The sequence below is a fragment of the Genypterus blacodes genome, unplaced genomic scaffold, assembly GCF_046128005.1.
Source record: "Genypterus blacodes isolate CSIRO-AG114 ecotype Tasmania unplaced genomic scaffold, CSIRO-AGI_Gbla_v1 ptg000017l_1, whole genome shotgun sequence".
Classification (NCBI taxonomy): Eukaryota; Metazoa; Chordata; class Actinopteri; order Ophidiiformes; family Ophidiidae; genus Genypterus; species Genypterus blacodes.
In genome coordinates, this window is record NW_027466831.1 from 4,815,905 (window position 1) to 4,832,129 (window position 16,225).

Consider the following 16,225-nt stretch of genomic DNA (forward strand, 5'->3'; position numbering starts at 1 on the left):
TGATAGTCATTCAAAGAGGGCAGAGATAGTTCAAAGTGGGAATTAGATGTTAAGGGATGCGTGTTAAGTATGAAGTTTGAATGCAGAAGCCGCTTGGTGCCGTTATTCGCTTAATTATTCCAGACTTGTAGCACAATTACTTGGCAATGGAGGGGAATAAATTGTGTTTTAGACAGACTGATGACTTGTAGAGGGAGGACGACATGGATCAAACCTGTGAGTAGAAATGATGGATGACAACAGGTGAGAAGGTTTGTCTTCTATGAAACTAATATGGCTTCAGCCCAACAACTCACCCTGTCGGCTGTATCAGCTGTAACATTTGACGCGTGTAGATCATCCATGTCTACACAACATTTACGCTGTGAGACAATAGTAATATGTTGTTCAAGGCAGGTGTATGACATAAAGGCTACATATGTTGCTACATTGTCGCTGCGGCACTGTCGCTTTGTCTAAAAGATTAGATTTAAGGATTCCAATAATCAGATGGGATATACAGTTAAATCAATACTAAACCTTTTGAGAAATGAGGCATGAGCCCCCCCTTCCTCTCCTCCCCTCTTTTCTCCCTCCTGTAGGCCAATACTCAGAAGATCAATACTTCTATAAATCTACAAAAAGCCAGACAACCAGGAAGGTCAAGTCAGTAAAAAACAACAACACTAACACACGTGAACCAGGAAAGTAATGGGTCACAGAAAGGTTTTAGGTCACCCAGCCCCCCCACCATCCATCCCCCCAAGGAACTAGAAAAGGTGAGCCTGCTATCCCCTGTGGAAATAGGACAGAGAAACAGCAGTGTGCACAGAATAAAGCCACTCAATGCGCAGCACCTTATACCCAGCTCACATCCATTTTTAATGAAGTATAATAAGTCACAGCACCGGAGCAGGAAAGCAATCCCCAGCCCCCTCCCCAGATGATCTAACAACATCGGGTCTTTTCCACGCAGCATATTCTCCCGACAGTGCCGAAGCGGCGAGATTAATGTTTTCAACACCTCTGTAAACAGACGGGGCAGCAGAGGCGTCTCAGACTGTGTCATCACTACGGCAAGGAGACAGAGTCAGAAGACGGAAAGGGCAGGATGCTGCAAAAGCATCTGTCCTTCTTGTCTGTTGTCTTCATTTTTTATTTATGAAATCAAATGCTTCCATTAGCTTTTGGAGGGGTGGATTGAAAATAATCAAACCAACATCCGAAACGTGTCCAGCAGTAAAGAGTGAAAAGGAAAATACCTTTAACTGTGATGCCTCCTGTACTGCTCGCCACACCAAACTGGTTCCTCGCCACGCAGGTGTAGACGCCCGCGTCGGACTTGGTCGCATTCCATATGCGAAGGTTACCATTGTCCAGAATGGAAACTCTATGGACGAAATAAGCACAAATTGCATAGCATGAAATACTGACATGACATTAAACAGAAATACAGCGTTATGAAGAATTCCCTGGGCAGCATGGGGCTGACATAGCAAAGATATGTGACTATTTGGGATATGGGAATATTTCTCTGCGCTCCTAATTAAGTTCTGCTTCTTGTCGACGACAGAGCTGAGACAAAGAATTTTATTTCCAGAGGTAATTAATTCTGCACATGGATTCCGAGACATCTTGGACAACAGTGGTTTCATGCCCTTTATTCAATGGCCACTGGTGCTTCAAAAAGGTCAAAAGGGCCTGAAGAAAAGTCAACATTTTCTAAATAACAAGCAAAAATGGAAATTCCGCCCTTGAAAGCAACTGTGGGAAATCAAGGGTGGACCGACTCATCAAAGCTGAATCTTAATTATCTGAAATGCCCTGCTGAATCTGCAAACTGTAAATATGAAAAGGTGTCAGGCTGATTGTTGGAGGGGGGGGGGGGTGGGGGGTGCGGTGGCTCTCTTCATCTATGAGGAGAAAGGAAGCAAAGCAAACAGGACAGAGAGACAAGACAGTGACATAGAAAAAGAAATGCATTAGTTAGTTTCCTTGACGGTCTACACGACTGCAGCCTTAGATTCTGTGAGGCTTTACTCCACATATTTCCTTTCTTTCTTTCCTAAGAACATATAAATAAGCAGTTATTTATCATTTATTTTACAACAGATATATCTAATGCCTCATATTTAAAGTGTCCCTGTGCCCTATTATTTTTATATAGTATGACTCACACTCACAAATAGACACCTAACCAGTCACTAGCTATCAAGTGAACCTCAATTGGAATCAATGGAGAACGTGCCATCACACCTCTGCCTCTGAGACTGATGTCATTACTAAAACTCATTCTTCCTATGACTGATGCAAGAGTAAGGACGTTTCACACATATAAGGGTTTATTAGCCATTACAGTATCTGGAACATAACTCTCATGACTGATCGGCCATATGTTGGAAACCATCAACTTCGAGCAGTGAGCAGAGCGACTTCTCGTTTGCATCAGTGATGCATGTAACTGGCTGTGCTGGTAGTTGATTCAGTGTGACGTTGCGTTATAAGTTAATCGCTCTGCCTCAGTGTCTTTGCTGGGAGGCTGCGGACGAGATAAGAAAGAGCACGGAAGGTTTGTTTAAGAGAATTTACTTCCGCCGCCACATAATGCTGCTGAGTGGAGAGTTTCTGCCTTATATCAGCCTGAGGGAAAGTGCTGAATACAAAGCAGCAAACGATGACCATCAGTTAGATGCACGTTGCAGTGTGGGATGGACACACAGAGGGCTTAATGGCATCAAACCAGGATGCTGATAAACCTGAGGAAAATGGCTCATTACACCACACAAGCCAGAGCAGAGTAAGCACAATCACAATTACTACTAAACATTAATCATGTGGCAGTGCGACGGTGCAGTGTGAACATGACCAAGCTCATCTGTTGAGTCACATTATCTTAAGAGAAAATGTGAAGGAAAGGTAATAGATCTACATAACCCACACGTCTAACCTTAATTAGATTACCTTGTTTTGTTTTTTTTGCAAACTCTGATAGTGAGAACAAATAGAAACACATCCTGTTTAAACTGGAACAAGCACTGACCTGATTCAAGTCAACCAGTGTGAGGCTCACAGCCATACCTCAACAAAACTAAAGAACTGTATTAGTGCACTGTGCTTCTGTATACACACACTCTCCTCATCCTCAGGGACAAAACACTGATCATGTGACTAGTGCTCTCTGTGTATCTTGTAAGAGGACGCTCTACAGAGAGTGGCCGATTGGTGCTGCGTACAAACACAATGGCTCTACAGAGAGTTAAATCTTCGGGTTGCACTCCTGTAGCACTGAGATCATTCTTGGCCAGTCACAGCACAATCTACCTTTTGTAGCTTAATATAAGACAGAGGAAGCACTTTCCTTTCACTGACTTTACAAAGAGAGAAGTAGACTGACTGTCTCTATTTGTCATTTTGGGATGATGACTAATGGACGAGCATATGAGGTCAAATAGAAGTCAAAGATTGCACAGCGGTGCTGAATAAGATATGCACTGGCACTATTAACACTCTTTCACTTTTCCTGTGGCATTCCCTCTTCTCTGCTGCGGCCCAGACAACATGTCTGCGCGACCTGCCCATTAGCTCACAAGACATTTCCCACCTCCATCCTGAGGGAAGGCAGGTATCAATAATTCACAGGTGAGATGAACAACAAGTGCCACTCTTTTTCATCCCAGCCTCACACACAAGTTTAATGGACACAGTGGTAATCCACCAAAAAAAGAGAGGCAGCTATTTTGAGCACGGCCAAATGCACCGGTGTAATCCTGAAACACAGGTGTATTTTGGGGTAGATCAAGAAACGGAGGCAAGGGGCCGTGCAGCGTTGATCTTCCCCGGTCTGTGACAAGATGAAAGAGGCAAATAACAGTCAGTGAGCAGCTATCATCGGCACTGTGAAGTGGAAATGGCAGGGAAGAGCCTGGCCCAAAGTAAAAGCCTGTTTTTGTTATTTCCTTCCATTCTCTTTGAGATACTGTTCGCAACGCAGTGATTGCTTTGTGTAAGCTTTCCTGCACTTAAAAATGCACTTGAAAGTGTTGTTTTGATGTTCCCCTGAGACAAATTTTGCCTTTGATCTGTTTGATAAATTCGACATTGTGGGAGAACACCGTCACAATCCTAATAATGAGTTGTAAAAAAAAGAAGAAGAATGAAATAATGTGTTTGGGAGCGGCTCGCTCTGGAGTGGAGTGTTACACAGCTTTGGAAAGTAGCGCCAGTCTCAGAAGCAGGAGAGGTCTAGTTAAATACCGAAAGCAGTGCTAGCTCACATTCTATACAAACCTACAAACAAACGTTAAGGCTGTCAAAGAATACCGGCGTGGCTATAAAAATGATCAGGTTGTGGTTTGAGAGTTCCAAAGCAGGACCGTTCATGAATACAGTAGCGACCCGGAGACGCGGCAGCGGCTGATTGGTTGGGTGACTGCGGGGTGCAGAGGCATCTTTCTTTTGTGCATCTCTACTTAATTAACGGGGTAAATAAAACAGGTTTGCGAAAATAGAGGTTAAGATTCTATCAGCGGAGTTATTCAAGCGCGAGGCCACAGGAAGAGAGCCCATCGCAAGCTCACGGTGATTTCACCAAATAATTAGTCTCAGCTTCTATACACAGAGATTATTGCCTCGGTGCACACACAGCGTGTTCGGCTCAGCTCTGCAGACATTCAGTCCCGAATACCGGTTAAGTGAATACGAAAAAGGAAAGAATGAAAAATGACTTGAGGGGATTTGTTATTGTGCTTTGCCCCCCATTGTAAGCGTCCAGATAAGGTGAGTTAACGTCTGCGTTACTATTTCTGACCCGCTCTGACCATCTTCGACCTACCTGCAGGTGATGTTTCTAATCATAATTGTATCAAAACGTCAGCACTGGAGGCCAGAGGGTATAATGTGGCGTCTATACGCGGGGGGGGGAAAGAAGCGAGGTCACCATATCCTCTGAGCCGGGACAAGAGGTGGGACTTAACTTCAGGTGTTGATCTATGCTCTCCACTGCTTTAAAAAACGTGAGAGAAAGCGGGGGAGGGGACGTCGGAGATAAATTGAAGGGCCGTCTCGACAATGGTTCCCCACAGTGTGCGGCGCTGGAGAGAAACGGCCTTGTCAGCGGCATAAATCAAACCCAGCTGTGCAGCGAGGACCCGGGGACGCTTAAAACCTGCCGAGCAACGCGACAACTGTGGTAACGGCAACCTCTCAGGCGTCAGCTTTATGCAGCAATCGCGACTAAATGAATATGCGCTCGGTTTTCGTGGCCGCGTTGTCAACATCAAGGTTAACAGTCAATTAGAGAGCATGATAACAGGTGTGCTTTTGATTTTTTTTGTTCATTCAGTCAACAAAGGGATTGGCTGACGCGGGCGAAACAGGGACACCTGGGCATTTACTCCTGACAATTCTCCGATATAGGTGTAATTGTTATTGATTTCTGCCGTACGCAGACCTGTGCCAATGACTCTCACCTTGTCACATGGATCATTAGCTGCAGCAAATGATCACAGCATTACAACCAGGGCCTATGATAGGAGATGATTTACTTGGAGGCGATTTAAAATGCAAAGTGGTGCACGGTTAAATTTAAAGCCATGAGCGAATCAACAAAACACTGCAGTCACACCAAAGAAGCTGTGAGTTTGTTGTATATTTGACACTGAAACTTGATCTTAGACTCCTTAAGGATACATTTTGTTATAAAATACACAATCTAAAATTTATTCCACTCAAAAAAACTGTACTTTAAATTCAAATGCAATTTTTATGGAACTTTTTCACCACAAAAAAGTTCAATTTTGCTGTAATGTGCCTTTACTTCAGTTTTAGTTTCAGACATAAATCTAATCCCTTCTTACAGCGCCACTCAATAAACAAATTCGGCACTGTGATACAGTTTCAGACAAATTCCCATTCCCAGTCCTCTCCTGCAGCACCACCGTGCACACCGAGTAACATCTCATCTCAACATGTCGTCTCACAAGCCCCTGGTTTAAAGGCAGGTTTTTCAACTTTCACACTTGTCATATTCAACCCGGTTTTTATTTCTTTTTCATATCTACTTTTTAAAGCATTTTCCGAACACAATCTAACAGCTTTGTTGGCTACCTGAATGCACGTCTGCCTTTATCAATTACTTTAGAATCAAGCCTTTAAGCTGTGGCCTTGTGGTGAGACATTAAACTCCATCCTACCGCCACAGGGACACAAGGAAGGACAAAAGAAATGACTGCAATACCATTTAAAGTGTATGGGAAAAAGAATGACCAGACAATTTTCTCTTTATACCTCAAGAATGACTTTAAATTACAGACTGAGCAATCAATGTTATGAAAATGGCATACTGCGGGGTATTTTGGGGGGGGGTTTATTTGCTGATTATTCAGGAATTTGACAGGGAAATATTGAAGATTCTTGCATCTCAGCAAGCAAGATGCCAACTGATGGAGAAACACGGGCACAAAAAAAGCAAAAAGTCTTGAGTTATGCATCGAATGTGCCAGGAGAACAAGCCACAGCCTGATCACTTTAAACGCCTGGCATTAAAAAAAAACAGAAAAAAAGAACAAACGACCCCCATAGTGTTAGAAGTTATTAAGCAGCTCGATTACAGTTTACCCTACCAATCTTTTTGGCAGGAGGAAAGCACTGCACCTTGCAGACAATTACCATCAGTCGTGTGGAAAAGGCCCGCTTGACAGGGATCTTTGGGAGGCGTCAATCAAAGCTCAACAACAACATAACAAGTGCCTTTGCGAGCACTTGTAGCGAGGAGCTCTAGCTTTAAGACCGAGCGAATGATAAAGAATGAGTGACACTAGACAAGCACTCTTTCTGCCGCTCCAAAACAAAGGCGAGCTCTGCCACTGGAAGGAGGGTTGTGCTGCTTTTCTATTCAGCCACATTAGCGGTGGAGTAAGTCTCAGGCAATACTTGAAATGATTTTCCTTTTGCTTGGGCTGTGTGTTGACACTTGTCTCCGGGGCATTGGGGTAACATTAAAGCGTCTTTGGCAATACTGTAGCTTTGGAAAAAACACAGCTAGGGGAAAGGGGCTGCACGGCAAAGTATTAATCTGTTACTGAAACGAATATGCAATGCCGCTACCGTACCGGTGTGTATTACCATAATGTAAGAGGGGAAGTGGCACGTTGCTGCCCTGCAGAGTTAACGTGAGGAATTCAGCTTTTGTGGTGTTGCGTTTTGATGAGATATGGCAACAAATGTACACAACAGCACCGTACCGCTCCTACTGTAGGTCGTTATGCTGTTGGAACATATCATTATTCATTTTTCAGTTATATTTCTTCTTCTTTATATTCATTATGTTGCGCTGAAATTTAATTAAATGTACGACGCATTTTAGTATTCCGTCTCTTAAGGAAAGACAAGAAAAGGGCGTGGGGGGGAAAGCTGCTTAGGATCACGTAATGTCCCCAGGCATGAAAATACTGTTAAGTTGTTATCAGCGCTTATAATGAAAAAAAAAACAGGCCATCTCTCACACACACAGCCACACACACACACACACACTCAGACACATTCTATTGTCTAAGGACCTTAGTGCAAATGAACCTTCTCAGAATAAATGTTGTGTGGAGTATGCATTTTTTATAGGAAGCTGTCTTAATGAAGCAGGCTGATTGAGAACGTCTTAATTCCCGTCTGTGGAACATGATGTGATTGTGTTGGTAATTGCATTGTGAGGAGAGGGAGTTTATCTCGCCCGGGCCGCACAGGGGTTTGTCTATGTACTCATAGAGGATTCCTTTAATCACAAATTGCTCTCCCGGTTTATTCCCTTCCAGAGATATTCATCTCTTCCCGTGTGCTGAGGTATCCCTTCAGGAATAAAGAGCACACACATGTTCCACAGGAAATTGTCAGAGGAACCAAGATGGATTACTCATGCTGCGCTGGCAGAATCTCACTTTGAAAAATGATATCAGCCACAGACTTCCTGATAAAAATAATCCCGGAGTGCAGTACATGGGGAAGCGGACGGGTAAAGAGGGTTCTGACCTAATCTCAGAAAACATCTCAGAGTTCACTTTATCTCTTATCTGAGATATATTTCAGTTTACTCTGTCAAGACGGATTCTTTAGAGGAACAAAGCTGAAGAAACGAAAACTAATTTAGCAAATGCTGCAGTCAGACTTTTACGTGATCAGGAATTCATATCACTGCAGCCTTCTTCCAAAACACTGAAGTGAAGACTATGCATCAGTTTGGGTCCCGCCAACCTCATTATTATTGGACTGCTCTTATGGTGCGTTATGGTGCTTTCGGAAGTTGAAAATGTTCAAACTCCTGCTTGAAGAAAATACCCTGGAACGGCTGTGGAAGTCGGTTTCATCAACCCCGACTGCACCGCAAAGCAGATGTGTGATGTCAGTCAACATGGCAACACTCATGTAGTCCAATTAGACACAAATAGCTTTTTGAATGACTCCAAAAAACCTAAATGGATACTATTTCTTTAATTGAATAAATGCCATGTAAAAATGTAATGGTACCTTATAAATCCTAAATTGGAGATGTAAAATAAAAATCGATAAATGCTTCTGTCATCTTAAGCATCATTTTTCCTGCACTGTTGCATTGTGATACGCAATTAAATCGCTTTGCTGACATTTCTAATATTGAGACACTCGCAGAATTTTCACTTGGGAAATTGGAACGCAGCATTGGAATGGCCCTGGCCTCTTCCCGCCTTGAGCGAATGTTTGGGAGCTACTGTATGATCACAATCACTGCGTCGTCAAATTGATCTACTAATCATTTTGATGGTCTCTAAATAGAACAAGCAAATCAATAAAAGCCCATGAGAATGACTGAAAAGGCAAAGTATAGCCTGCTGGGGAGTGATGTATGGTAGGAAATGAGGCTACTTGTCAAAGAGGTATCGGTGACATTTTAAGCAGGAATCCCGTTTAGACTTAATTATCATGGGCCCACTCTGTGAGTCTCTTTCCTTCCCCTCCATATGTCTCTCTCTCTCCCTCTCTTTCTTTCTTTCTTTCTTTCTTTCTTTCTCCCTCTCTTTCTTTCTTTGCATGTGTGGAAATGGGGAATTGCAATACATTTTACTCTCAGAGGGCAGAAATGCTCTGGAGAAATAATCTCAGTGGTTGAGATAAACCACATTAGCCTGAGCCAAAGAAACTGGTTTTCTGGCAGGAGCGTTGCCAGACTGCCGTTGCCAACGAGGTAGCTTTGTGGCTCAGTTTAGACACTTTGCACATCTTCCTGGCAACTGTATTACTAATATGGAGTTTAAAGAAGTGTTTGTGTCTTTTAGCAGGAGAAAATACGAAGCTTCACAGAAACAGACTATTTCTAAAGGGTCTAGAAAACATGGACTGAGAACAGGATGTGATGAAGGCTAGTGAACGAGCTGGAATGAAGAAATGGCGTCAATGAACGATTCATATGTGGAAATAAATATGTTATGTATTGGATATCTGCCTGTGTGACTCTTCATTCAGAACACGCAGTTCAGTTTCCTGCCATTCTGTCTCGCACATCATAAATGTGAAATGCTTTTACTTTGTCTGCATATCAATGAAGTAGCAGCCATCATTTCCTCACACGGCCAAGCTGCAACAAGTGCTCTATTACTTATTTTCTGCCTTCAAACATAATGAATTTGTTTTGGCCTTTTTAAAGATGATTCGGGAAACAATAACTTGCAGACTAATTTCTGTCTCATTTGTTATTTTTGTCTTGTTTGCATTTGGGTTGTTCAGCATCTGAGAGGTGCCAGCTCTGAATCAGCTGAACACACCTGGTTAGAGCATTTGGGAGCCATTTAAGAGCTAAAATCAAGTGTAATATCAGTAAAATCAGAGAAAACGAACAGAATATGCCTTTAAAAGAGAAGATTGAGTCAGCTAGTTTAAGTTTAAACGATTTCTTAGTACTGGGGCCAGGACAACAAAAGCACAATCACCCTCAATTTTAATCTATGATTTTGTGAGCAGCCTACAGTCTCTGATTAGATGATCTTGTACGAATATGGGGAGACACAACTCAGCTATACTGTTTGTGGGTGCTTCAGTATGTGGTGCTCTGATGTAATAACAAGAATCTGAAACAGTACACTGAATCTCATAGGCAGGCGGTGGAAGGTGGCAAGCACACGCTGAGCAGCTCAAACTCTAAAATACTTTTGTTAATAAAACTTAATCTGATATGTAGATGTTTGTGCGAGGAGGCTCCTCTAAACAACAGTAGCTTGTGTCTGGGAGCTGCCAGGATCGGCGCAGCACTAATCCCCGATTTGTTCCCATTCTCAAGCAAGGGGGCCGTTCTCATTTGTGCTGCTTTTTAACTCCAGCCAGGATTGAGACTAAAACAAAATGGAAAGTACCCAGCAGCTGGCCACAGTGGCCTTGTTACGTAGAGAGCCTTTACCTCAAGGCAAAAATAATGATTAAGTCCTTGTGGGCTCATGCTTTCAGTATTCAGGCCTGGCACGTCACATAGCTGCTAACCTCCACAGAGTCAGGACTGGACTTCACAAGCAGATGTTCAATTAGGCACAAATGAGGAAATTAGAGATCTGATGAAGAAAAATGTGAAGTGACATTCAAACATGATAAACAATGTTTTTAATAAGGATAACGGCGCGCATTAGAAGTCTGAGACGCCTGAAATAGCAGTACTGGGCCATCCGTTCATCCAGATCATTTAATCACCATTTTTATTAATACACCTGTTTCCATACACCACTGATTAAGTCCAGGCCCTCATAAAAATTAAGCCCTGAGACATCTGATGAGACTTTTATTAAAATCCCCTTGAAACAGAACAAAGGGATCGTGCAAAGACAAGCAAGATAGGCGATAAGTAAATTAATGCAAAGTTCACCGCCATGCCTCCTCTGCAGTTTTGGTGTTCTCCTGACGCTGATTCTTTCAGGAGTGCGTCTGGCACAGCAGATGGGCCCATAAATGGAGATCACTCTGCGAGACATCTCTTCATTTACGTGACAGCCATGCTTATTTGGTGTGCCAAATTCAAGAGGGATATATACTGTAGAATATGTAAGAGAGAGACAGTGTAGCACTAGGTTATAAGTGCAGATGGTAGCCAAGATATGGCAAGTGTTGCTCTCTCTATATACTAATAAACTAATCAACAAGCAGGACACATACAGAATCCCTTTTCCGAGTCTTCTCGCTTTGAATGAAAAACAGCTCGGGCCCCCAGTTTAGATGTTAACAGCATTTAGAGTTTAAACTCCTATGGTAGATGATTCACAACAGCTGAAGGCAAACAAAATGAGTTCAGAGAATATCCAAGACGGCAATAATTATTTCTCACGCTCCCTGATTCATTCAACATATTTACTCTTCCATGTGTTTGTGTGTCTACGGTTTGGTAAAACTAAAAACAGAATTGAATATATATCAAAAATCAAAAACGCCTCCAAGTTTAAGAGCAATTAAAAAGAGACATATAGAGCATAGGCCATATTATACAGACTTTCAGGATGTAAGGGTTTATTCATTTACAATCCTTAAAACACACTGATCCACTTCTAATTGCAGTTTGTTTCTCTGTTTGCCTCTCTCATGTCCAGAATTATTGAAAGTTATTGAAAATTGTATTAAAATACTCAAACTCAACTCAGCCTTGTCTTAGCTTCACATTAGTGGAAGTTATTTCATCATAAGAGACATACTGTATGTCTGAATTGTTTAATTGAGATTGATGTCTTTAGTGTTTGAGATATAGAGCAGAATGTCAACAATTTCTTTTCCTGCAATTATATATTACATTAAAAATAAATTGAATCCTGGATCTGTATAATGATCTGCCTCTAAATGCAATCAACATCCACCAAACCTTCTTGGTGGAAGAGAAAAGAAAGCATTGCAGTGGTTAGAATCAGACACACTGCAGTTAAAACAATGAGAAATAATGACAAATAAATGCAAACACAGCCTAGAATGGCTGCTTCTGAATATCTGTACACATTTAAAATCGGCAATGTAGGAGAGGAATGAGCTGATAATACTTTGAACAGGTGTTACCTTGGCAACAAGCATCCTGTACTCACCCTGTTCAAAGCTGTCACTCACAAGTGTTGTACAGTGGAGTACAGCTAACACAATCTTACTAGATATGTAATAGCACCAAAAAGCAGCTTTGTGGAATTACACCCAGAGAGGTTATATGTATTATTGATTAAAGATTTAAACATTTAACAGCTGTAGCTATAGAATTTTAGTAAGCCAAAGGTGAATATAAAGAGCAAATCAATCAAATCCTGGGCTGTAATGAATGAATCAGATATCTGAAACTGCTGTTGCCTTTCTGCTATTTCTCTGATGTATTAACAATTGCAAATGAATGGACAAATCTGCAAAATCTCTGTAGCGCGCTCAACGTAGGAACCAAACTTTGTCTGGGAAGCAGTCAGCCAGGTGCTTTTTGCTCGTCTCCACGAAAGATCTCCCCTCAGCAATTTAAACACAAACTTAAAAGCCTAAAATTAGCTTCTACGGGAATCCAGCCACCAGCAGGGATTAGATTAAATACCTGTTTGAGAGCTGTGATGTAGAACATTTGCATTGCATTGGTTAAACCTTGACTGTGCCAAAAATAGGAATTCTACACGGATCCCTTGCTTTTTTCTGGAGGGGAGGGGATGCAGAAGTGTAAGTATAATGTACTTTAATTCTATTCAATACCGTCCTGCAGGCACACACGCCTTCTTCCAATGATTGGACGATCCGGCCCAAATATTTGTGTGACTGCCAAAGCCGATAGAGATAAATACTGGCGGTGTTTAAGAAGATGGTCGCCTAATTCAAGAGGTGGCAAAAACAGGCCGTCAGCACATCCTGCGGCTGCTCGTGAGAGGACAGTTGATTGAGTAAGTGAGTGTGTGTGTGTGTCCGTGTCCGTGTGGTGTGAGCGGCCTAACAAACTTGGATTTCTCCACGGTGGCGACGTATTGAAATGGCGTGGGTTTTTTTGTAGGGCTGCTCTCTGTGGCTGACACGGCCCACTTACACACTCATCAGCAAGACCTGCTCTGCTCTGCACCCTCAGCTGCTTTGTTCCAGCTGATGTCATCTAAACCTCGTCCCTGCAGGGTTGTCTGGGGTAGATAAGACATCCCCCCCCTCCATTGGTCTCCTGCAGAAAAAAGTGGGGACTGCTGCTATGAAGATGGATTACCCAGCTGGTGACACTGGTTCCCCTCCCACCAAAGCCACTCTGGAGCGCTAACGCAATTAAGGCAATTAATCTTCAACAAAAGGGGTTCATGGGTAGCTTTTTTTAGGGGGGGGTTTGTACCTTGCTGCACAGGTGCATTACCAAACAGCCTCTACACACACAAACACACACTCGAGAGCAACATGCATTCATACATACGTGCTCTGAGCTAATTATGCAGTAAAACAAATGATTATCCGTCATTGCAGAAGAGATAACACAAGAAGTGATGCCAAATCTTCCAGCTCCCTCATTTGTAGTTCACACGTTTGCATCAGCAGTGACCTGGTTTCACACTTACTTTACATTATGATTTTTAAAACATCCATCAAGCTAAGATTGAAGACTTTAGTGGAGCTGCAGGGTTGGACAGCCATTACGTGGGCGGACAACTGAAAAAAGACAACTGTTCTAATGATTACCACAACAGATGCTGGACATGTTCACTGCACAGCAAAGTGTGTAAATGCAATGGACGAGGGAAAAAGGGGCGATGTTAGGGAGGGGAATAAAGGAGAGGGGAATTTTGCATGTGTGTGTGTGTGTGCTCGCAAAAAAGGCTTAATCCACCGCGCAGCTGGCAATGCAATCCAGCATTGTGGCGTAAGATACATCTCAGGTGGAACTGAAATATGTTGAATTCTGATTTGTGTGTCTTTCTTCTTAATTTCCGAGAGGCAGAACAGGAGAATATCACTGGCGAGGCTTTTCGATATTTCTGAAATTTGAATAGCGCTCAAATCCCTTTCCTCATTTATACCTGTACCTACTTTACCTCCTGCATCATTCAAGTAGAAGTACACGGTCCAATTGCAGTGAAATAACTCAAAGAACACTGAGTTTAAATCAAAACTGTACTCACACAGGTGGTTACCTCTGAACACCGTATTGGCTTAGTAGAAAGGGAGCTTTCGTTAAGCTGCATACATTTTTACAAGTATCTCTTTGCAAACACAGTGTAAGATAAAGAAGTTTTGTAGAATGGACGGATGATTGTTTCAGCCCCTGCGTGCTTTTGGGAAACGGCGCCCCGGGCCAATGTCTGCTAATCTGATTTGCTGTTCATTAGCCATGCGATCCTGACAACCACAGGGTGAACATTTCACCTGATACTGTGCTAAAAGGCTGAGCTCAAACACTATCAGCACATCGGCCTTTCACTATGGCAGCACCAAAAATATTTTAATAATTTCAATTATTCAAGTAAGTCATTAATTACACCCCATCGATTTAAATTTTGAATTAAATATTTATCACACCAGTTGGTCATTATGTCATTTATAGTTTGGAATGAATGAGACTATTGAAGGACAAGCACATGCAGTGATAGAATTTCTAGATAAACAGCATCACAAAGCATCCATTTCATATTGGCACAGACGCTGCAATTTCATTTATCACTTCACAAGGAACATCAATTCGAGTCACATCCAAGACAAATGTGAAATCAATCAAAACTATGAATTCCAAGCAACGCCATCAAAAAGGCTTTAGGTGCTGTGCGGTTGAAACCTGCGATGTAGGTTGCATGGCGGGCAGGTGAAGGGCACCAGCAACAAATCCACTATGGAAATGTCTCGCCACTTTGTTTGACAAGCAACAACACAGCTTTGTATATATGCAAAGACTGACGACACAGACGTGCTGTCTGAGCAGGAGTCATGCTAGGAGATTGACCTATTGAGGTGACCCCTGTCTGCAATGTGGTGACCTGGCCAGACTTCACGCTTTACTCAAACAAGGCACACACACGCACAAAACACCCAGCCAAGAGTAGCACGTATCCAGTTAAAGGGTCATATGTAGGAGAAAGCTAGGAGAAATCTCCCTTCGTTAATAACAACTCTGGATAATTTGATTTCGGGAGGAACTATCATCCCGTGCTGAGGTGAAAAGTACTTAATTAACACTTTGAATTTACCCAGCAGTCAGTCTGTTTGGCCACCAACAAGGAGCTGGAGATACAATGAGGCAAAACCCATTAAGCTTTACTCAGTTGGGCTTCATGCTGCTTTCTCCTCTCAGCTGTCCTGCCAGTGTCCTCATCACATCTGAACTCTGCATCCAAAATCACTCCGGGGACAAACAGTGCTAAAATATGCCACTGTGACTAAACCCTCTCCCGGCCTTTAACACGTCAAAGCATTCAGCTGCTGTGCGCGTCTGACTGTGGATGGTCAAGATGGCAAACCCAGTACTAGAAGTGTGAGCTGTATGCTGCTATTTTGTGGTCTGCCAAATCTCCCTCTACTGAAACAGAGGTAACTGTTAACACAACAAACATTATTGTATTAACTCTATTTAAAATGATGCATTGCCCTGTGTCACCTGCTTTAAGTTTGTTCTGTGTTTCAATTTAATTAACTTGAGCAACAATGTCTTGCTGACAAATTCACATGACCTAACCTAACCTAACTTGTGAGATAAGTGTGGAATATCATTTTTGTGATATTTTCATATAATATAGTTTTAGATGGCTTATGGAACAACCTGGCCATCAATGTTTTAGGTTATATTATTAGATAAACTTTGAGAAAAGTTTTGAAAGAAGATGCAGCAATTAAACATCTCTGAAGCCAACTAATCCCATTAACAACAAATATTACACGCTACTTTGTATGTCTGTTTTCTCCATGAACATTAATAGATGGACACTAAAACATTTTATTGCAAGGTCACAAAATGTTCTGGCTCCAGTACTGAACATTGAACATTTCCTGATGGAATTACTTTATACGATATTTCTTTTCTTTGGTTTTCCGGAAATAAATGTCATATTTTTATTACTCAAAAGCTGCTATGCTGTTGCAGCACATACTGTTCTGTGTTCCTGTTACATTTCCTACATTCTGGCTGAGTCATTTCAAAGTGTGAGTGTTTCTTTTATCTATTTTTAAGATAATTTAAATCTGTGCTGATTGTTAACAGACCTCATATTGATTATAAGACTGGACTAGTACTATAGCCACGTGAGGACGTTACTTAGAGCCTGAAGGAGCGTGGGTATTAAGCGTA

At 42.1% G+C, this 16,225-nt stretch overlaps 1 protein-coding gene across 1 annotated transcript in view; it reads right to left on the bottom strand.

Annotated features, from left to right (window-relative positions):
* cntn4 (contactin 4) overlaps positions 1–16,225 on the bottom strand; it is a 73,268-nt gene that overhangs the window by 14,585 nt on the left and 42,458 nt on the right. Inside the window, exon 11 of the mRNA XM_076141367.1 lies at positions 1,242–1,369. Coding sequence (XP_075997482.1) covers positions 1,242–1,369 — 128 coding nt within the window. The remainder of the gene's footprint in view (positions 1–1,241; positions 1,370–16,225) is intronic.